This window comes from Protopterus annectens, chromosome 6.part0, assembly GCF_019279795.1.
Source record: "Protopterus annectens isolate FY-2018-M chromosome 6.part0, PAN1.0, whole genome shotgun sequence".
NCBI lineage: Eukaryota > Metazoa > Chordata > Ceratodontiformes > Protopteridae > Protopterus > Protopterus annectens.
The window spans coordinates 623957110-623979719 of NC_056737.1; the positions used below are offsets into that span (position 1 = coordinate 623957110).

Below are 22610 nucleotides of genomic sequence, written 5' to 3' on the forward strand. Positions count from 1 at the left end.
ACTTTCACTGTTTTTATGTAAATATCAGAAAATATAAAATGATTCATCTACATGAAAAATAAAGCATGCCTTATATGCTCTTACCTGACAGGGACATTAAAGTATGATTGATAACATAAAGCCACGTACACCTCCGTGGGAAAAGCTGCAAAATAAAAAGTTTTCAAGTCAGAGTGAACTTCACTATGCATTTACTTATCATATATTGAAATAGGCTTATTCAGTTTGGCAATGCCTATTTACACGGACACTTGAAAAAATAGGCTCTACATACAGCAACAGAACAAGAAAAGTATAGACTACACAGTCTACTATCAACATGTTATAAAGTACACATCAAAGCAATATTTTAGAAGAGTTATACTTGATATGCAATTATGAAAACAACTTACCTTTTTGGTGTTGAAGGGTAAAGCTGTGGTTATGGCCCAGGAGACCTGAGCTCAGACAGTGGCTAAGGAGCTTGGCAACATTGACAATGGAGGACAGGTGTGGTCATCCTGACAAAAAGGTGGAGCTAGGTGCTAATCATTTTAATTCCATCAGAGGAGATACTGGAATGTAAGAGCATTAGGCTCATCAAGTCACTATTGATGGTGGCAGCCTTTGATGTGGGAGTGCAAGATTCTCTACTCCTCAACCTTCCACTCATACTTTCTTATACCTAACCACCTTACCCCTCCCTCACTTCTACTACCCTACACTCCTACCTCTACGTCTTTGTTAAAACCCACATACATTTTTTCATAAACTCCATGTATCTAATTAGTGTACGCCACTCCTCACAATCATGCTCCTTATGGACAACATCCTTCTCCTTATATTCTCCATTTACCTCTCTCTCCTTCTAAAACTCTCTTCAACCAACCTGTATAGCCACAAACCTACATCAACATCTACCTACAATGCCATCTCCTCCAGCTACTCATCAATCTGCTCTAGTCTATATGCCGCTAATATAATTCTACAAAGGAAGCCAACAATCCTCTCCACACAGGGTAAACTTCCTTTTAACCTTGTACACAACCATATCAGGGATCCAAAAAGGAAGCTCTATCCAAAAATGCTTCCTAATTATCCTAGCCTAGTCCAGTGTGGTGACATCCACCCTAACCCTGGCCCCTCTCCTTCTCCTCATAATGCCTCTAACTCAACAAAAGCCCTCAATTTCACCACCATCAACATTCAAAGTATTAGAACAAAACCCACCTTCTACATGAATGGTTAAGTCAATATAAACCAGACTTCATAGCCATAACTGTACATAAAGGATTCTAAACTTCTTCCCACAAACTATTCCTGCCCCAGAACAGACAGACTCCACAAAAAAGGCGAGGCAACGCCTTACTATATCCAAATACCTTCTCAGTAATTCCATATTCTAAGCCCATTCCCTCCTTCTCTACTGCAACATTACTTATCACCTATTTCAAACTGAACAACTATGCAAACCTATGTATTATAGTCATATATATTCCCCCAGGCAACAATATTCCCATTCTTGAAGACATCCTTGCTTGGACTACCGATAAAGTACAGTTTTGTACCTACCATAAATGTAGATGTTCGAGTGTATACCCTGCTGCAGTCATCACACTTGGGTTATCCTGCCGTCAGGCGGTCCCGCAGTCGGCCCGAATTCCAAAGTCTTGGTCTGGCGTCGGTTGCCGTCGCTTCTTCCCTGACGTCAGTGCGCCAGGGGTATATAAGAGGCATCCAACGCCATTTTCTTCAGTTTTTCTTGCCCCAGGTGTCAGATGTACCTAATAGGTAGGCAATATATATATATATATATATATATATATATATATATATATATATATATACATATACACATATACATATAGCTATATAAAAATAAAACAAAACCCTTAGGCACAAGCAAATACACCACAGAGGTAGTATAGGATAGAGTGGTAGAGATAAGTTCAGCTAGTTCAGAGGGGATGGAGGGAGGGTAACCTGGACTGCAGCAGGGTATACACTCGAACATCTACATTTATGGTAGGTACAAAACTGTACTGTGTTCATCGTGTTACCCTGCTGCAGTCATCACACTTGGGTAGAATCCCAAAGCTAAGGATGGGTGGTGAATCAAACAGGGTTAGAGGAGGCTAGAAGGCCCTGCAAAACTGCAGTGGCGAAGCCAGCTCTAGTCAGAGTAAAGTGGTAAGTGGTAATGTTTGGTGAAGATGTGTACTGAACTCCAAGTTGCAGCTTCCAGAATATCCTTGGTTGGCACCCCCCTGAGGTAGGCTGTAGATGTAGCTGCTGCCCTGGTAGAGTGGGGCCTTATGCTAGCAGGAACTGGTTTTCCATGGTGGGTGTAGCAAAAACGTACGCAATGTCCTATCCATTTGGAAATGGCCTGTTTTGAGATGGCCTTTCCTTGTGATGCTGTAGCATAGGATACAAAAAGCTGGTCAGATTTTCTGAAAACCTTAGTTTTATCCAAGTAGTAACGTAGCTGCCTGTGAATGTCCAAGGAATGTAGGAGTCTTTCTCCTTTGTTCTGTGGAGTTGGAAAGAAGGTGGGTAAATGAATGGTTTGAATTAGAGCCACACTGGATACCACCTTAGGCATAAAGGAGGGGTTAGTTCATAGAGAAACTCTGTCTTGAAAAATGAGGAAAGGCTCTACTGCCATTAGTGCCTGAAGCTCTGAAACTCTTCTCGCTGAAGTAATTGCTAGCAGCAGGGCAGTCTTCCATGATATAAACTTTAAGTCAGCTGAGAAAGCTGGCTCAAAAGGCGGTAGCGTAAGTTTTTCCAGAACAAAGTTGAGGTCCCAAGTAGGTGTTGGTGCTCTCCTGGGAGGCCTAATGTTTTTGGCCCCTCTGAGAAACTGCCTTAGGAGTGGATGTGAAAATAAGGGAGGATCCGTGTTGTAGTGAGCTGAAATAGCTGAGGCGTGGATTTTAATAGATGAAAAAGAAAGCCCTTTGTGTAACATCTCAGTTAAATATTGCAGAATCTGAGGTATGTCAGGCTGAAGGGTATTTTGGCCTTTAGCTTGGTTCCAGGCACAAAACCTTTTCCATTTGTCTGAGTAGGCTTTCCTGGTGCTGGGCCTCCTGGCCTCCAGAATAACATCCATAACAGCTTGTGAGAGATGAGCTGGCTGGTTGCTTAGGTGATTTGCCATGCAGCCAAGTTTAAGGTTTTGAGCTAGCTGTGTAGAATCTGATTGTCTTGCTGCATGAGCAGATGGGTAATTTGTGGTAGAATCCATGGTGGGCCCTGGGCCATATTCCTTAATAGTGGGTACCAGTGCTGGCGTGGCCAGTCTGGGGCAATGAGTATCATTCGGGGTCTCTCCACCCTGACTTTCAGCAGCACCTTTGTGAGAAGGGGTAATGGAAGAAAGGCATATACTGTCAGCATTTCCAACTGAATGAGAGCGCGTCCACTTTCCAGGCTTGATGGTGAAAAGTCCTTGTGCAAAATTTTGTTAGTTGATAGTTTTGGGGGCTGGCAAACAGGTCTATGTCTGGAAGCCCCCATTTTTGAGTTATCATTGCAAATACTTGTGGATCCAGTTTCCACTCGTGGGGATCCATGATGTTTCTGCTTAGGTCCTCTGCCAATGCGTTCTTTTTTCCTGGCAGGAATTGAGCTTGTAATTGAACTTGGTAAGCCAGTGCTGTGTTCCACAAAGTCATTGCTTGCCTGCTTAGAGGGTAGGAGTGTGTACCCTCTTGCTTGTTTATGTACCACATTACTGTGGTGTTGTCTGTCCTTATGATAAGCTGTCCTGGATGTAAGAGGTCCTTGAAGGCTGTCAGAGCATTTTGTACAGCTAGCATTTCTTTTTGATTGATGTGCATATTCCTTTGATCTGCAGTCCACATACCTTGAATGCACCGTCCTGCCATGTGTGCCCCCCCAGGAGTAGTCCGATGCATCTGTTGTCATAGTTTGCCTGGCTGGGGGTAAGGTGAAAGGCTGACCCTTGTTGAGGTGACATGCCTGTGACCACCATAGAAACTCCTGTTGAAGGCCGGGAATAAGAGGTATCATTGTTTCCAAGCTTTGGCTGTGTTGAGTCCATACGCTTTTTAGGTACCATTGTAATTTCCTCATATGCAATTTTGCAAATGGTATTAGTAGTATGCAAGATGCCATGAAGCCCAAGGCCTGCAGAATTTTTCTTGCAGGGAGTTGGGTCTTTGTTACCATTGCTCTGAAGTATTGAGTTAATTGTAGTTGTTTGTCTGGCGTCAGATAAGCCATCTGGGCCGTTGTATTCAAGCTGGCACCCAGGAATGTCATATTTTGTGAGGGCACTAGTTTTGATTTCTTTTCGTTTACTGTGTACCCTAGGCAACTTAGAAGATGTTTTACAAAAGCCAGGTGTTGTAAGAGAATGTCCTTGCTTCCTGCTTGGATGAGGCAGTCGTCCAGGTATGGGTATATTTGAATTCCTCTTTGTCTGCAGTATGCAATTACTGGTGCCAGACATTTTGTGAAGACCCTGGGCGCAGTAGATAAGCCAAAGGGCAGTGCAGATAATTGGTAATGGGTTGAACCTGCAATGAAACTGAGGTATCTTCTGCAATTTTGTCTGATAGAGACATGCAGGTATGCCTCTTTGAGGTCCAACGTTACTAGCCAAGCTTTCTTGCCCAACATGGGAAGAAGCTGCTGTAGTGTTAGCATCTTGAATCTGGGCACTTGCAAGTAGGTGTTTAAAATTGAAAGGTCCAGAATGGGTCTCCAAGCATTGTCCTTTCTGGGGACTAGAAAGTGCCTCGAGTAAAATCCTTGGCCTTGCTCCTGTGTAGGTACCAGTTGAATGGCTCTCATGTCCATGAGAGCTGTAACTTGTTTTTGTGCCTCTGCCCATTGATTTTGTGGCAGGTTTGGCATTCCTTTTATCCTTGGCAAGGTGTGGAAATGGAATCTGTATCCTTGTGAGATAATGTTTAGGACCCATTTGTCCTTTGTGATGATGCGCCAGTTGTCTGCAAAAAGTGCTAATTTTCCTCCTAAGGGAGCTGCCAAGAGAGTTTTGTTTGGCAATTTGATGTATAAGTCATTGTGTTTGCCTTCTAGTAGTCTGTGGCCTGTCTTCGCCTCCCTTCTGTGTTGCAGTGCCCCATTGGCGAGGTTTGTAAGGGATTTGTGCTTGTCCTCTGCCCCTTGGGCGCCTGTATTTACCCCTCTGTGGTCTGTCAGAAGCTGGAAAGGACCAATTTTTTGTTGGCCAATTTCTGCTGAAGCGTGGGGGCTGTACTTGTAAGAAATCTTTGACCGTCTGCATAGATTTTATCTTATCCTCCATTTTCTTTAAAACCTCCTCTGCTTTAACCCCAAATAAGACATCCTGTTGTAAGGGTGCATCTAGTAACTTTGCTTTAACATGATCAGGCAGAGATTGTTCCTTTAATCAAGCATGCCTACGTATAACAGACCCAGTAACACCTGCTCTAGAGGAAGCTTCCAAGGCATCAAAACCACGTTGTAAAGTATGTTTGCCCACCTGTTCAGCTGCATGCAACAGATCCTGCATTTCCTTGAATTCAGACTGTTGAGGGTGCGTGCCCATCTTTTGTTTTATTTGAGACATTAGGAATTGCTGGTATTTAAGCATGTGAAACTGACAATTTAGTGCTCTCATAGCTAGAGCAGCTGAGGTGTAAACCTTTTTCCCCCGCCTAACTAGTGCTCTGGATTCCCTTTCAGAGGATTTTTAGCCATAGAAGCCTTAGCCCCTTTGGGACCCTGGGAGATTGTCTCTGGATCAGCAACAGGGCTTTTGTATAGGAATTTGTGTGAGTCAGGCACTCTACAGTATCTATCTGGTTTGGCTGGAGCAGGAGGCAGAGAATCTGGATTTAGACTAGATTCTAAGAAAACATCATCCACAATGTCTAAAACTGGGGGGATAGCAAGGGGTCTGTGCTGGGGGAGTAAAAGAAACTCTCGGAGCCTTTTCTTTGAGTCGGAGTAGTCCTGACCTTCCCAGTGGAAATGTTCCCTCATGGTATGTAAGGTTTCCCCAAAGGAATAATCTTCAGGGGGAGAAGCTGAGGGAATGGAGTCTTCAGCATCAGAATCTTCATAAGGGGAAAGGAGTAATCCTGTTCCTCAGAGGAGCCTGAGGAAACAGACACTTGATCAGAGGAGGCATAATCCTCCTCTTGTCTAGGCCTTTTGTTGGGGGGGGGGGGGTTGGGAACCCCTGATCAAAGAAATTAAATCTTCAGCCATTTTAAGCATCTGTTTCTTAGCCATAGGGCCTTGACCTGGAGACTGAAGAGTAGTCTTTTTTGGTTTTAGAGGAGTCTTAAGCTTAGCATAAGATTTTATTGTGAGAGTAGTCGGTCTGAAGACACCTTCAGAAACCGAAGGAGTTTCTACAGCACCGGCTTCTCCTACTGCAATGTCGTTGGTAGGGCCTAAAGAAAATGGCTGCGTCGGCCTAGAACTCTCTGCTGCAGAATCTGAAGCGGTCTGGGGATCCAATTCCACGGTAGCCAGGGGCTGCGTAGGCGCCTCACTGAAAACCAGAGAACCGGTGACCAGCCCAGCCGAGGGCTCGGAGTCTGGCTTGGATCTAGGCTTCCTTTCTTTATCTTTGCGTTTTTTATGCACACTGGTAGTCGGCTGCTCCGATGGCATAGTGTAATTAAATTTCCTACCGAAGTAGTGTCATGCGAAATCAAAGCGTCGCTTAAAAGTTCGCTTATTGAACCTAGCACAAAACCGACAACCAGTGACATCGTGGTCTGGGCCTATGCAAGGCATACAAAAAGAATGAAAGTCCTTATGAGGTATTTGCTTCCCACAAGAAATGCAATTGTTAACTTTTTCTGACATCGGACTGAGGCAAGAAAAGGTTTGAAGACTTCGGACTGAAACTCTATTCGAAAATCTCAGGTGTTGGCCGACCGGCACTTGCGAACTGCTTCTGCTTCGGGCACCGCGCGGCAAAAAAGACTGAAGAAAATGGCGTTGGATGCCTCTTATATACCCTTGGCGCACTGACGTCAGGGAAGAAGCGACAGCAACAGACGCCGGACCAAGACTTTGGAATTCGGACCGACTGCGGGACCGCCTGACGGCAGGATAACCAAAGTGTGATGACTGCAGCAGGGTAACACGATGAACATCATAAAAAAATTAAACAATAACTCTAGGCAATGTAAATATTAATTGGTTAGACATGTCCAATAAAAATCACTCCTTAGACGTCAACCTTCATTATCTATACTCAGCTTATTTCTGATATCACCAGACCTGACATTAAGAATAGGAAAGGTTCAATCTTGGATTGGATCATGGTTTCTGACCCTGATAACATTTCTACCTCTGGCACTCTTGCAGACAGTATAAGTGACCACTCTTCAGCATTCATAATATGTAAGCCCACCACTCTACCTAACAAACACCAATATAGATATACCCGGAACTTGTCCCAATTCTCCCCAAATACTTTTAATAATACTTCGCAAAACACTAACTGGAATCCACTAAAATCTCTTCCTCTTAATGAAGCTGTAGAATTTTTCAATACTACATTTCTGGCTATCCTAAATAATCTTGCCCCTCTCTGGCTAAAAAGAGTCAAAACAAAACATGCCAACTAGCTCAATAAGTCAACAAAGCAAATTATGTCCTCTAGGGATAAAGCCTGGAAAGCCTGGCTAAAAAACAAAACTCCTGCCACCCTCATGCAATATAAACAACTTCGCAATCAGGCCAAATGATTAGTTCTCAAAAACAAAAAATATTACTTCCAAAGCCTCCAAAAAGTACAGTTATGTACACTTACCATAAATGTAGATGTTCGAGTGTATTCACTGTTGCAGTCATGACATTTGGGTTATCTGCTTGCAGGTAGCCCTCAGTTGGCCTGAATACCAGAGTCTTGGGATTTCTGCGCCGGATGCTGTCGCTCTTTCATGACGTCAGGTCGTCAGGGGTAGAAAACATGCAGCAGATGCCATTACATCAGATTGTCTTGCCCCAGATGTCAGGAGCCCCCACAATGGGAAGCAGTTACATGGTGTGGAACACCCCCAGTAGAAAGTAAATACCAATGTTATAAGATATGGCCAAGCAAAGAAGAACAGGTAGAAGTATAGAGAAGTTAGGGGGCTAGAGGTAGTGTAACCAAGACTGCAACAGTAAATGCACTCTAACATCTACATTTATGGTAAGTGTACACAACTGTACTATGTTCTTCATGTTTCACTGTTGCAGTCATCACATTTGGGTTGATTCCCAAAGCTGAGGATGGGTGGAGGCAGTCAAGAAGCATTAGGGCTGGCAAGCAGGCCCTGTAAGACTGCTGTGGCAAATCCAGCTCTGGATTTAGAAAAGATAGGTAAGTGGTAATGCTTGGTGAAGGTGTGTACAGAGTTCCAGGTTGCAGCTTCCAGGATGTCCCTGGTAGGGATTCCCCTCAGAAATGCTGTAGAGGTTGATGTAGCCCTAGTGGAATGTGTTCTGATCCCCTGTGGGGTAGGTTTCTCATGGTGTTTATAGCAGAAATGGATGCAGTGTGCTATCCATTTAGAAATGGTTTGCTTTGAAATGGCCTTGCCCTCTGCCCCTGTAGCAAAGCTGACTAGCAGCTGGTCAGATTTTTTGAAAGGTTTAGTCCTGTCCAGATAGAACCTAAGCTGCCTGTGCACGTCCAGGGAGTGCAGGATCCTTTACTCTTTATTCTGAGGATTAGGGAAAAAGGTTGGCAAATGAATGGACTGCTTTAAAGCCACACTAAAACCACCTTGGGCATAAATGATGGCTTAGTCCTGAGGAAAACCCTGTCCGCATGAAAGATAATGAAGGGTCCACGGCCATAAGGGCCTGCAATTAAGACACTCTTCTTGCTGAAGTGATGGCTAGAAGTAAAGCTGTTTTCCATGAGAGGAGTTTTAACTCTGCTGAAGCAGCAGGTTCAAAGGGTGGAAGTGTGAGTTTTTCCAATACAAAGTTAAGGTCCCAGGCTGGAGTGGGAGCTCTCCTGGGGGTCTTAAATTTTTGGCTCCTCTCAGGAACTGTTTGACCAGAGGATGAGAGAAGAGGGGTGGCTCAGTACTATAATGAGCTGAGATGACAGAGGCATTTCTGTTAAGTGATCTTATATATGAGGTAAGCTCGGCACAGTTGTGTCCATTCCTTGAGACTGGCTCCAAAAACAGTATCTTTTCCACTTTTCTGAATAGGATTTTCTAGTACTAGGCCTCCTTGCCTCAAGGATGACATCCAGCACCTGTTTACTGAGGGCTGCTGGTGATGTGTTCAGGGGATGAACCAGGCTGCTAGGTTCAGGGTTTGTAGCTGAGGATGCACAATCTGGCCCTCCTGCAGGGACAGCAGGGAGGGGGGTCTGAGGCAGGTGCCATTGTGGCAGCACTGTCAGATTGCGCAAAAGTGGGTACCAGTGCTGGCATGGTCAGTCTGGTACAATCAGGACTGTCCTTGGCTTGTCCTGTGTGATCTTTAGTAGAACCTTCAAGAGGAGGGGCAGAGGGGGGAAGGCATAGATTGAGAGGTTTTCCCATGTAAAGGACAGAGCATCCACTTCCCATGGCTGGCTGTGGGGAGTTCTGGTGCAATATTTGCTCAACTGATAGTTCTGAGGGGAAGCAAAGAGGTCCACCTCTGGTGCCCCCCACCTGTGGATCAGAAGCTCGAATGATTTGGGTTCCAGTTTCCACTTGTGTGGGTCCATTAGATTTCTGCTTAAGTCATCTGCCAGTGAGTTTAGTTTGCCTGGCAGGAATTGAGCTTGCAAGTACAATCAGTTGCTCAAGGCTGTGTTCCACAGAGCCATGGCTAACCTGCAGAGTGGGTAGGAATGGGTTCCCCCCTGCTTGTTTATGTACCACATAACTGTGGTGTTGTCTGTATTTTATCAATAGTTGCCCTGGAAAAATAAGGCATTTGAAGGCTGTCAGAGCATTCTATACAGCTAACATTTCTTTTTGATTGATATACACGTGCATTTGCTTTGGGCTCCATTTTCCTTGAATACATTTTCCTGCCATGTGAGCCCCCCATGCATAGTATGATGCGTCTGTTGTTAGGGTTTGGGCGGCAGGGGGTTGAGTGAAAGGGAGTCCTTTGTTGTGGTAGCAGACCTCTGCCCACCAAAGGAACTCTGCCCTTAGGCACGGAATGATAGGAATCATGGTTTCCAGGTCCCGAGAATATTGACACCAGAGACTTTTTAAGTACCATTGAGGTTTCCTCATATGCAGTTTTTCTTTATGGAATTAGTAGAATGCAAGAGGCCATGAACCCTAGGGCTTGCAGTATTTTTCTTACAGATAGCTGGGTTTTGGTGGCCAGTAGATTGAAGTAGTTTGCCAAATAAATTTGTTTTTCTGGAGTGAGGAATGCCATCTGGGAGGTTGTGTTCAAGCTTGCTCCCAGGAATACAATCTGTTGGCTGGGTACCTGATGTGACTTCTTTTCATTGATGGTGTTACCCCAGTGAAGTTAGAAGTCTCAAAGTCAGGTGCTGGAGTAGCAATTCCTGACTGTCCCCTGAATCAGGCAATCGTCCAAGTATGGGTAAATTTGAATTTTTCTCTGACTGCAATATGCAATGGCTGAAGCTAGGCATTTTGTGAATACCCCGGGCACAGTAGATAAGCCAAAGGGAAGTGCAGAGAACTGATAGTGCATAGAGCCTGATCTGAAATGTAGATATTTCCTGCAAGATTCCCTTATGGGGATGTGCAGATAAACTTCTTTTAAATCTAGGGTGGCTAGCCAGGAGTCCTTGGCTAGATTAGGAAGCAGCTGTTGGAGAGTAAGCATTCTGAAACTTGGAACCACCAGGAAGGTGTTGCGAATAGACAGATCCAGGATAGGGCACTAAGAGTTTTCTTTTCTGGGAACCAGAAACAGTCTTGAGTAAAAACCTTGTCCCCTTTGCTCTGCTGGGACAGGTTGAATAGCCTTGATACTGAGAAGAGAAAGTACTTGCTTTTGGGCCTCTGCCCACTGGTTTGGGGGGAGGTCTGGCCATCCGCTTGGGGTTGGCAGTGAGCGGAAGTAGAATCTGTACCCCTGGGATACAATGTTCAAAACCCATCTGTCCTGGGTGATGTATTCCTAGTTTCTTGCATGCAGGGCAAGTTTTCCTCCTAAGGGTGCAAGTACCTGGGCAAGGCTTGGAAGGGTTAAGGATAAGTCACTGCGAGATTTTACCATAGGATGGTGGCTTACTACTCCCTGTTTTAGAGGTGGGAGAACTCCATTGCTTCGATATGTGCATACCCTGAGACTCTAATCTTGGTGGTTTGCTGTCCCTGGGTTTGGACTGAGAAGGTCTGGGAGGGACTGGAAAGGACCAGTTTTTAGAAGGCCAATGCCTACTGAACCTAGGTGGCTCTACCTGTAGGAAATCTTTAACAGTTTGCATAGATTTAGCTTTTTCCTCCATCTTTTTGAGGACTTCTGCTTTATTGCCAAACAGGCGTTTTTGGTTTAAAGGTGCACCTGGTAATTTTGCTTTGACATGATTTGGCAAGATTTGTTCCTTAAGCCAAGCATGCCCTCTAAGAACAGACTCAGTGACAGTAGCCTGCAAGATGCTTCTAAAGCATCAAAACCACATTGCAAAGCATATTTTTCAACCTGGTTAGCAGAATGCATTAACTCTTGTAAATCTTTATGTTCTGCACAATCAGGAATCAACATAATTTTCTGTTTAATTAGCTCCATAATATGTTGCTGATACTTTAAAATATGAAACTGGCAATTTAAAGCCCTGATGGCAAGAGTAGCAGAGGTGTATACCTTTTTACCCCATCTGTCTAAAGCCCTAGAGTCTTTGTCTGAAGGGGTAGGGTTTTAGGCTGTAGTAGCCTTATTGCCTTTAGGTCCCTTGGAAATGGTCTCTGGATCCGCAGTAAGATTCTTAGAGAGGAATTTGTGGGAGACAGGTACTCTGTAGTACCTGTCAGGTTTCCTGGGAGCTGGACGCAAAGTATCAGGGGTAAGGCTGGATTCCAAGAAGACGACATCTACAATTTCCAGAACAGGAGAGATAGCTAGAGGCCTGTGCTGAGGCAAGTTTAAAAATTCCCTGAGTCTCTTTTTGGACTGTGGGTAGTCCTGGCACTCCCAGCGAAAATGCTCTCTAAGGGTATGACCAATATTGAGAAAAAAAGGCCAGCACCTCGAGTGGTTCCAATATATATGATTTATTGTATAAGAACTAGACCGGTTTCAGCTATTCAAGCTTTCATCAGTAGTTGAAAAACACAAAAGCAAAGCTGCCCCTTATATAACCATAAAAAAGCAATGACATCACTTCCTGTCAAGGAAGAAAAAAACAATGATTATGTCACAATTAATTATGGTAAAGTTATATAGCATATACAAATCACATACTATATGTGTGCATAGATTTAAGTTGTCCATCAGAGGCAATACCAAACCATCCAATATATAAATTGATAAAAAATAAAAAATAAAAATATAGAATAAAGCAATACCTTTATGTTATGAAGTAGATGAATGTTGTGTGAAAATGAAGAAAAAGAACACCTGAAGCATAGTCAGTGATGTTGATATCCATAATAAATGAGATTTCCACTATGATCAAGAAATCGGTGATAATGACAAGTGCATGAAAAATTAGTAAACAATTCTTTACATTTTATCATTAAGCCCTGGTGGGAAAAGCCCACCCAATTTGATTATCCATCTTTTCTCTTTATTATTAAGGATCTCATGCCATCCTGTTTTGAATGCCCTATTTCCAATGATATTATCAATAATGCAGAAAGAGAATTTGGCTGTGGGGTGCTTTATAATGTGTCTGTATAAAGCATTTGTTGATCTGCAGTTCCTGATGTCCCCCAAATGTTCTGATATCCTTATACGGAATTGTCTGGATGTTTGGCCTACATAGAAAGCCTGGCATGTACAAGTAGCCAAATAAATAATCCAGTCAGAACTGCAGTTCCCAAAAATTGTCATATCATGTACCTGGCCAGTATTCTTGCTGGTAAAACTTTTTGTTTTGAATATAAAATCACAAAAGCTACAGTGGCCACAGGGATATGTGCCCACTAATTTGTCTCCTGTTAAGGTTCTCTGTGTAGCAGTGTTGTCATGCATAATATTCCTTTTGTAATGAGAAAAATAGGAACCCAATGTTTTGCCCTTCCTATAAGAGAAATAACAACGTTCTCCTAGATAGCCCTCCAAAAGGGGGTGGGATGTGAGTATACTCCAATGTGTGTTGATAATGTTAATGAGATTGTAACTATTCCTTCCGTATGTGGTGATGAATCTACATATGTCAGGATTGTTGGATCTAGCTTTGTTCTTATAGATTAGTAAAGACTCCCTGGGTAGTGTTGTGCTCCATTGTGCAGCAGAACTGATGGCATCCCACTGGTATCCTCTATCCAAGAATCTTTTGGTCAGATCTTCATGATGTCTGTTGAGATCCTGTTCAGAAGAACATATTCTTTTGATTCTCAAAAACTGAGATTTAGGAATGTTCTTGATAATGTGCTTCGGGTGGAGACTGTTGGCATGTAGTAATGTGTTGTATTGTGGAAACTTACGATGAACAGTTGTTTTGAGTGTATGATCCGGTTGTCGTTGTAAATAGACATCCAGGAAATGAATGTCATTCAAATTATATTCCACGGTGAATTCAGTCCCCCACATATTTCCATTGAGATGTTCCATGAATTCTTGGAGATATTCCGGACCTCCTTTCCATACAAGCCAACAGTCATCCAGATATCTCCTCCAGATGTCAATTTTGGGTAGATACACATTATGCAATTCATCATAAATTATATGTTCTTCAATATAACCCATATACAGGTCTGCATATATAGGTGCAAAAGAGGCCCCCATGGCCGTACCTTGTATCTGCCAATAGCAGTCTTGTTGAAAATAGAATACATTTTTAGTTAGGACATGCTCAGCCATACATACAAGTAATGTGTTCATTCCAGGGGGATAAATGTTGACTTTGTTTAACCAAAATTCCAGGGCCATCAGTCCTGCCCAATGTGGAATGCTGGTATACAATGATTTCACATCCAAGGTGCATAGAAGCCAACCAGGTTCAAGTTGTGTATTGGAGACAATTTGTAAGAATTCCGTTGTATCCTGAAAGAAAAGACCGAGATCAATTCTCAAAAAATCAGGATCTTCCAGTAACACCTTTGGTGAGGAGTCCTCCACAACGGACAATGAATCAACTGGTATGAGTGAATCACCGCATAACAAAAGAGGAAGAAGTATGGTCAGCCCTTTAGGGGCAGGACACATAGGGGAGGGAGAAAGCATCGGGGTCAAAAGTCTAGAGGAACTCTTTCATTCAGTAGTGAAATAGTGGAATCTAACCAAAATGTGTTAAACATATCAAAATACAATTTGTCATCAGAGGAATATTCTATATTGAATAAAGGCTTGGGTTTTATTCCTGGTTTCTTCATTGACGAAAGCTCACATGTTACTGACATATTAGAGTTTTGTAGAAAAATTAATTTACATTTATTTTTCAAACAACAGGATAACCCTAATATTTCTCAAAGATCTACTGAATTTAGATTCCATAAATCCACCTTCAACCCCCCTATGGATAAACACGTTGCAGTATTTCAACAGGCGGTTATGAAAGATTTACATTTTCATTCCAATAGATCAGACAATATAAGAAATAATATATCTTACAGTGAACAACTTGCTTTAACAAAACTTAAAAACAACAGGGATATAGTTATACTCTCTGCTGATAAAGGGGGTGCAGTCGTTGTCATGGACGCCGATTATTATCGGGATGAGGCTAATGGACAATTGTCCAACCATCATCATTACATGAAAATGAGTACGGACCCTACACCTACCTTCAAACAAGAAATTGATCAGTTTTTACTAGAAGCAGTTGATACTGGGATTATTTCTACCAATACCAAAAAACATCTTATGGTTAAGGATCCTGCTAAACAATACCTATATCTATTGCCTAAAATTCATAAATCCATCGATAAACCACCAGGAAGACCGATTGTATCTGGGATTGGATCCTTGACGGAACCCCTGTCCATGTTTTTGACTGAAAAACTGAAACCATTATTATCTTGTATTAGAGCCAGGATTCAGGATACAACGGAATTCTTACAAATTGTCTCCAATACACAACTTGAACCTTGTTGGCTTCTATGCACCTTGGATGTGAAATCATTGTATACCAGCATTCCACATTGGGCAGGACTGATGGCCCTGGAATTTTGGTTAAACAAAGTCAACATTTATCCCCCTGGAATGAACACATTACTTGTATGTATGGCTGAGCATGTCCTAACTAAAAATGTATTCTATTTTCAACAAGACTGCTATTGGCAGATACAAGGTACGGCCATGGGGGCCTCTTTTGCACCTATATATGCAGACCTGTATATGGGTTATATTGAAGAACATATAATTTATGATGAATTGCATAATGTGTATCTACCCGAAATTGACATCTGGAGGAGATATCTGGATGACTGTTGGCTTGTATGGAAAGGAGGTCCGGAATATCTCCAAGAATTCATGGAACATCTCAATGGAAATATGTGGGGGACTGAATTCACCGTGGAATATAATTTGAATGACATTCATTTCCTGGATGTCTATTTACAACGACAACCGGATCATACACTCAAAACAACTGTTCATCGTAAGTTTCCACAATACAACACATTACTACATGCCAACAGTCTCCACCCGAAGCACATTATCAAGAACATTCCTAAATCTCAGTTTTTGAGAAGATCTGACCAAAAGATTCTTGGATAGAGGATACCACCGGGATGCCATCAGTTCTGCTGCACAATGGAGCACAACACTACCCAGGGAGTCTTTACTAATCTATAAGAACAAAGCTAGATCCAACAATCCTGACATATGTAGATTCATCACCACATACGGAAGGAATAGTTACAATCTCATTAACATTATCAACACACATTGGAGTATACTCACATCCCACCCTCTTTTGGAGGGCTATCTAGGAGAACGTTGTTATTTCTCTTATAGGAAGGGCAAAACATTGGGTTCCTATTTTTCTCATTACAAAAGGAATATTATGCATGACAACACTGCTACACAGAGAACCTTAACAGGAGACAAATTAGTGGGCACATATCCCTGTGGCCACTGTAGCTTTTGTGATTATATATTCAAAACAAAAAGTTTTACCAGCAAGAATACTGGCCAGGTACATGATATGACATTTTTTGGGAACTGCAGTTCTGACTGGATTATTTATTTGGCTACTTGTACATGCCAGGCTTTCTATGTAGGCCAAACATCCAGACAATTCCGTATAAGGATATCAGAACATTTGGGGGACATCAGGAACTGCAGATCAACAAATGCTTTATACAGACACATTATAAAGCACCCCACAGCCAAATTCTCTTTCTGCATTATTGATAATATCATTGGAAATAGGGCATTCAAAACAGGATGGCATGAGATCCTTAATAATAAAGAGAAAAGATGGATAATCAAATTGGGTGGGCTTTTCCCACCAGGGCTTAATGATAAAATGTAAAGAATTGTTTACTAATTTTTCATGCACTTGTCATTATCACCGATTTCTTGATCATAGTGGAAATCTCATTTATTATGGATATCAACATCACTGACTATGCTTCAGGTGTTCTTTTTCTTCATTTTCACACAACATTCATCTACTTCATAACATAAAGGTATTGCTTTATTCTATATTTTTATTTTTTATTTTTTATCAATTTATATATTGGATGGTTTGGTATTACCTCTGATGGACAACTTAAATCTATGCACACATATAGTATGTGATTTGTATATGCTATATAACTTTACCATAATTAATTGTGACATAATCATTTTTTTTTTCTTCCTTGACAGGAAGTGATGTCATTGCTTTTTTATGGTTATATAAGAGGCAGCTTTGCTTTTGTGTTTTTCAACTACTGATGAAAGCTTGAATAGCTGAAACCGGTCTAGTTCTTATACAATAAATCATATATATTGGAACCACTCGAGGTGCTGGCCTTTTTTTCTCAATATTGGTCATAGCAGCTTGGTTGCCGAGCACCAGCCGTACTTGCTAGCTTGATTCCTCACTGAATATCTCTAAGGGTATGCAGGGTTTCACCAAAAGAAAAATCTTCTGGTGGGGAAGCAGAGGGAATGGAATCCACTGCATCAGAATCCTCATAAGTAGATAAGGGTATCTCCTGGTAATCAGAAGGATCAGAGTCAACAGACTCATGATCTGAAGAATCAGAAGGAAAATCAGGTCTTGGACTTTTAAGAGGGGAAGGCTGGCTTCCCCTAATTAAAGTAATAAGATCTTCAGCCATTCTAAGCTTTTGTTTTTGAGGCATGTGGGCCTGAGAATGCGCTTTTGGTCATCGCTTTCCTGGACGTAGTGCGAATTCTGGGCCTGTGAAATTCAGTATTTTTGGTTTGAACTGAAGTCGTCGGTTTAATATGAAAATCAGAAGGTCTGAATACACCCTCAGAAGCCGGTGCCTGCACAGCTGCTCTGGACCCATCCAAGGTAGAGACATCCACAGGTTCCATAGTCGAAGAAGCATTTCGTGGCATACCAGACCCCGAATAGGTCTCAGTAGAGGCCTGCGAATCTGTAGAAGCGGGTATCAGGGGCTGCGAAAGCACCTCACTGTGTACCGGTGGACTGGTGACTAGCTTAACGGAAGCATCGTCAGCAGTTTTGGACTTATGAGGTCTGTCTCTGTCTATCCTTACATTTTTTCGGAACATTGGTAGTCAGATGGCTTATCAAAGCCATTTTGGAATACAAAGAATGAACGCAAAAGAATTTAGCGACAAAAATATCCCAATGACGAATAGTTCGGGTGTTGAACAAGGCACAAAACTGACAGTGATGAACGTCGTGGTCTGGGCCTAAACAGGTGACGCAGTAAGAATGAAAATCTCTGAGAGGTATTTGCATTCCACAGGCAAGACAATTATTAACTTTTTCTGACATCAGTTAGAGCAAGAAAAAAAGGATCTCCAATGGGGTACTTATCTTTTTAGAAGACTTCAGGTCTGAATCTCGAAAAATGAAAATTTCAGGAGGCGACCAACCAGCACTTGTGAAATGCTTCTACTTCGGACAATGCAAGGCAAGAAAAGCTGATGTAATGGCGTCAGCTGCATGTTTTATACCCCTGAGGACCTGACGTCATGGAAGAGCGACAGCATCCGATGCAGAAATCCCAAGACTCTGATATTCAGGCCGACTGAGGGCTACCTGCAGGCAGATAACCCAAATGTGATGACTGCAACAGTGAAACACGAAGAACATCCAACATAATCATAACCCCAAGAAATTTTGGGAAGCAATCAACTCCTTACTCCATCCTGGGACCATCCATAAGCCATGGCCTGATCCAGAAAAAACACCCAATTAGTTAGCCTCTCTCTCTAATTCTTACTTTGACACTATTGCTAAGCTTACTACCACCTTCCCACTCATCAACACTGACCAACCAAACCCTAGACTACATACCACAACAACTACATTACCCACATTCACACTGTCCCCCATACCTTCCTCTAACATACAAAAGCTCCTTCACAAACTAAAACCATACACGAATGCCCCAGATGACCTACCAGCGGAATTCTTATAACTATCAGCCTTCTCTATTGCATACCCCATCAGCATTCTCCTTAACAGGTCCATTCAGGAATCCTGTACACCTGATATCTGGAAAAAGGCATATGTTCTCCCACTTCACAAAGGTGGCAATAACTCTGACATTCCTAACTTCCGGCCCATTGCCATTCTCTCTCCCATCTCAAAAATACTAGAGAAGTGCATTCACACTCAACTCCTTAGCCACATGACTAAAAACCACCTCCTTTCCTCCACTCAACATGGCTTTAGGCCAGGACATAGCACTAACACTGCCCTCATTTCTTTCCTGGACACAGTTAATAGAGCCAAGGATGATGGATCCATAAACTCCACACTCTTCCTCGATCTATCAAAGGCATTAGACACAGTTTCCCACTCTCTTCTGCTTACTAAACCCTCACACCTTGGCACCTCACCTTCCACCCTTCAGTGGTTTTCCAACTATCTCAGTAATAGGCAAAAAGCTACCATATGGCAGCACTGCTCCTCTCCTTTACACCAACACTAATACAGGAGTACCCCAGGGTTCCATACTGGGTCCCCTTTTATTTAGTGTACTCATCAATGAATTTCATACAACTCTTACCCACAGTACTGTAATCCAATACGCAGATGATTCTACCATTATCTGCTCTTCTAAATCTGCCTCTACACTACAGCAGCTTACTCAAAAGGCATTCACCTCAACTGAATCCTGGATGTCAACAGAACCATCTTGCCTTTAACCCCAATAAAACTAAACTCTTAATATCTACGCCCAAAAAATCTAGCCCACTTGACAAGTCTGAATTTTCAGTTCATTCCCAAAACAATATTGTTAATGAAGTTGTTCCCAGTATAAAACTGCTCGGTGTCATCACTGACAATTTAACTTCTGACCTTCATATCCATATCATCATCAAAAAAAAAAAAACATCATATAGGCACAACTACTTTCTCAGCTTCACTGCAAAAAAAGCTCTTGCCTCCTCATTCCTGCTTCCTACTCTCCTATCCCCCATCCTGACCAATATTCAATCCTCCCTGAAAACTAAACTCAATTCATGCTACAACAAAGTTGTCAAATTTGCTACAAATGCTAAATTCTCCTCTCACCACTGTTCCACACTACAACTTAATTGGCTTGAATTCCCCCATTACCTCACATACCTACAACTAACTACTGCCTGTAAACTTATTTACTTTCCAGCAATCTGCCCAGCCGCCCTCACTGACATCTTGACCATCTACCATCCTAATTGACACCTAAGGTCAGAAAACAAAATGCTATTAAACACTGATGAACCTAAGCTCTCAGCCGGTCAAATGCTGCATTCTTTTACTGTCTCCAAGCTTTGGAATAATCTCCCTCCTTCAATAAGAACCATCAGTATCTCCACTGCTTTCAAAAAATCCCTTAAACTTCACCTCTCATCACACTGGATATGCACCTGCACCCCTAATCACAACCCCATTACCTGACCTCCTTCCTAAATCCTACTCACCCTATATTTACACCTAGGCTTTTTTTCCCTTCTCTCTATTACATCAACTCCTTCTGCTGACACTTGGCCAGTGTCATCCCCACTCTAAGCCTTCTGCCTCCTTAGTTTTCCCTTTAATACAATCTCCTCTCTCAGCTACGAATTTTACCTACCATCTAAACCTTCTATTTCTATACTTCTACCATGAGTTTAACAATTCTTTACTGATATTACCAAGTTATATAATGTTAAGCCGCGGTGGTGCAGCGGTAGCGTTGTCGCCTCACAGCAAGAGGTTCTCCTGTTCGATTCTCGGCTGGAGCGCCTTCTGTGTGGAGTCTGCATGTCCTCTCCGTGGTCGAGTAGCATTCGGAAGACATGCGTGAATGGGCGTCGAGCTGGCACCTCGGCGCCGTAAAAATCTACTGCCAATCATTAGCGGACCGGAGTTCCGCTGTGACAACCCCTAACCGGGAAAAGTCGAAAGAAAAACAACAACCAAGTTATATAATGTTATTACCATACTACTGTATGTAGTTCTTACCATATTATTGGTTGCTGTTATTTATTTATCTAATGTACTGCCTCTATTGGATATATTCTGTATTATATGTTTATTTTTTTATGCAATTACATGTGGAGCTTTTCTCCTCGGGCCTCCACTGAAAATAGGCTCATTTCTGGCCCAGTGGACTTTCCCGGTAAACAAATGCATTAAATACATAAATAAAATAAGAGCATGAATCTATATAGGGAGAAGTTGTAAGCCTTAATGGTGATGAAGATTGCTTGTGCCTCTCCTCAGAAAGTGGGGTTAGACTAATACTAATTCTTTCATTTGCTGAGATTCCAGCAAGGGCACAAACTCTGCAATTTCACCTTGTCTCAAAGATTTGCTGTTATGGTAAACACATTACAAAACTATCTTCTTTGGGGAAGGCTGGTCTAACAGAAGGTAGCACTTCTCACACAACAGTATTTTCTTCTCCAAGAAGGGCTACTATAATAGTAAACAGCAGCATGTGGACAGATTCTCAAGGAGTCTTAGTACTCCATGTGAGATGGAATTTTTTTTTCTTGTCACAGGTACTCCCTGTGCTGAGTGGGGTTGTACATCCCTATGGTGCAGTAGTTCCCCCCTGAGCTTGTTCTCACCCCATCTGCAGGCACATACTCTGATGAGTCATCCAGGTGTTTATTTGTTTATCAACCAGGACCAGGTTCATAAATCCTCACAACAGAGCACTGAAAGAAAGTGAACTAGACCAGGAACCACAACTGCTGCTCAAAAAAGCAGTCAGTCTGAAAGAGTTGTAGCCATGCTCCCAATCCATACTGGCATCATACTGGAGGTTAAACCAAGCCATGACACATGGTTGCTGGGAGCAGTGCTCTGAGTCCAAGAATGGCATGTCCTCTAGACCCATTTGCTCACTCATCCTGGCTACTGTTCTCTGCTTTGATTTACACCAGAGCTAGATGAGTAGTCTAGCAACCCATACATCATCCCTTGACCCTCCACCACCCCAGGAAAAGACAGCAGGTGAAATTTCATCATTATTTCATTGCCCCCTGCCAGCTCCAAAAGGTGCCTAAGCTGCTAAGTGAACTCAAGTCACTTGGGTCATGATCGAGACTTTTTCCCTCTATGGCAATGAAGCTGGCTCCATGGCAGATGAACAATTAAAGGATCCCCTTCAGTAAATCTATCAATCATCCCTTTTTCCCATTTGTTTGCACTTGGAGTCAGGGTATCACTTCAACAGTGACTATTCTTCTAAAGCCAAGGTTCACATCACTGGGTGGCTACCCCTTTCACTTGGTCTTGCATAACACACACTCACATGCACTCTCATACCTATGACCAATTTAAAATGTCCAGTCCATCAACTGCATGTCTTTGGAACATGGGTGGAAACTGGAGTACTTGGAGTAAACCACAAGAATATAGGCAGGACATGAAGACTCCACAAAGAAGGCACCCCAGCCAAGAAGTGAACCAGGAAACTGCCTTCTGTGAGGCGACAGCACTATCTGCTATACCACTCTGCAACCCATTACCTGTCTAACCTATAAATTGCGTTTCCAAATTGTGTTATTTTATGAAGGTGAAAACAGCAGCTTCTTAAATACCACCTGTAGAAACATTTTGAATATATGCTGCAGATGTAGGGGTTGCCATAACAGACTACTCTACTCTTAGTGTGCCCTGAAGAGGTTTACTACTTACTTGCCATAACAGAAGATAATCATCTACATTCTCCTTACTGAATAGCAGGCCTTTCTTTACCTTTCTTAAATGAAGCAAAAAGCTGATCAGTCTTTTCCGAATTCATTACATTAGTTATCTATGCATATCCAGCATTTATCATTAATCTAATAGTTTCAGTCGGTAACAGACAATGATTTTTACAATTAATTGAGAGAAATTCTTGGTATAGCATTTGGCATAAAAGATAAATTAGTTTAGAAAGAAATTTTCATTATGGAAAAGCTAGTAA

At 42.3% G+C, this 22610-nt stretch overlaps 1 protein-coding gene across 3 annotated transcripts in view; it reads right to left on the minus strand.

Annotated features, from left to right (window-relative positions):
- The window catches only part of MAP4K5 (mitogen-activated protein kinase kinase kinase kinase 5), a 2873315-nt gene that overhangs the window by 802055 nt on the left and 2048650 nt on the right, over positions 1 to 22610 (minus strand). For all 3 annotated transcript variants that reach the window (XM_044074300.1, XM_044074299.1, XM_044074298.1), the window contains one exon: positions 85 to 145. In XM_044074300.1, coding sequence (XP_043930235.1) covers positions 85 to 145 — 61 coding nt within the window. The remainder of the gene's footprint in view (positions 1 to 84; positions 146 to 22610) is intronic.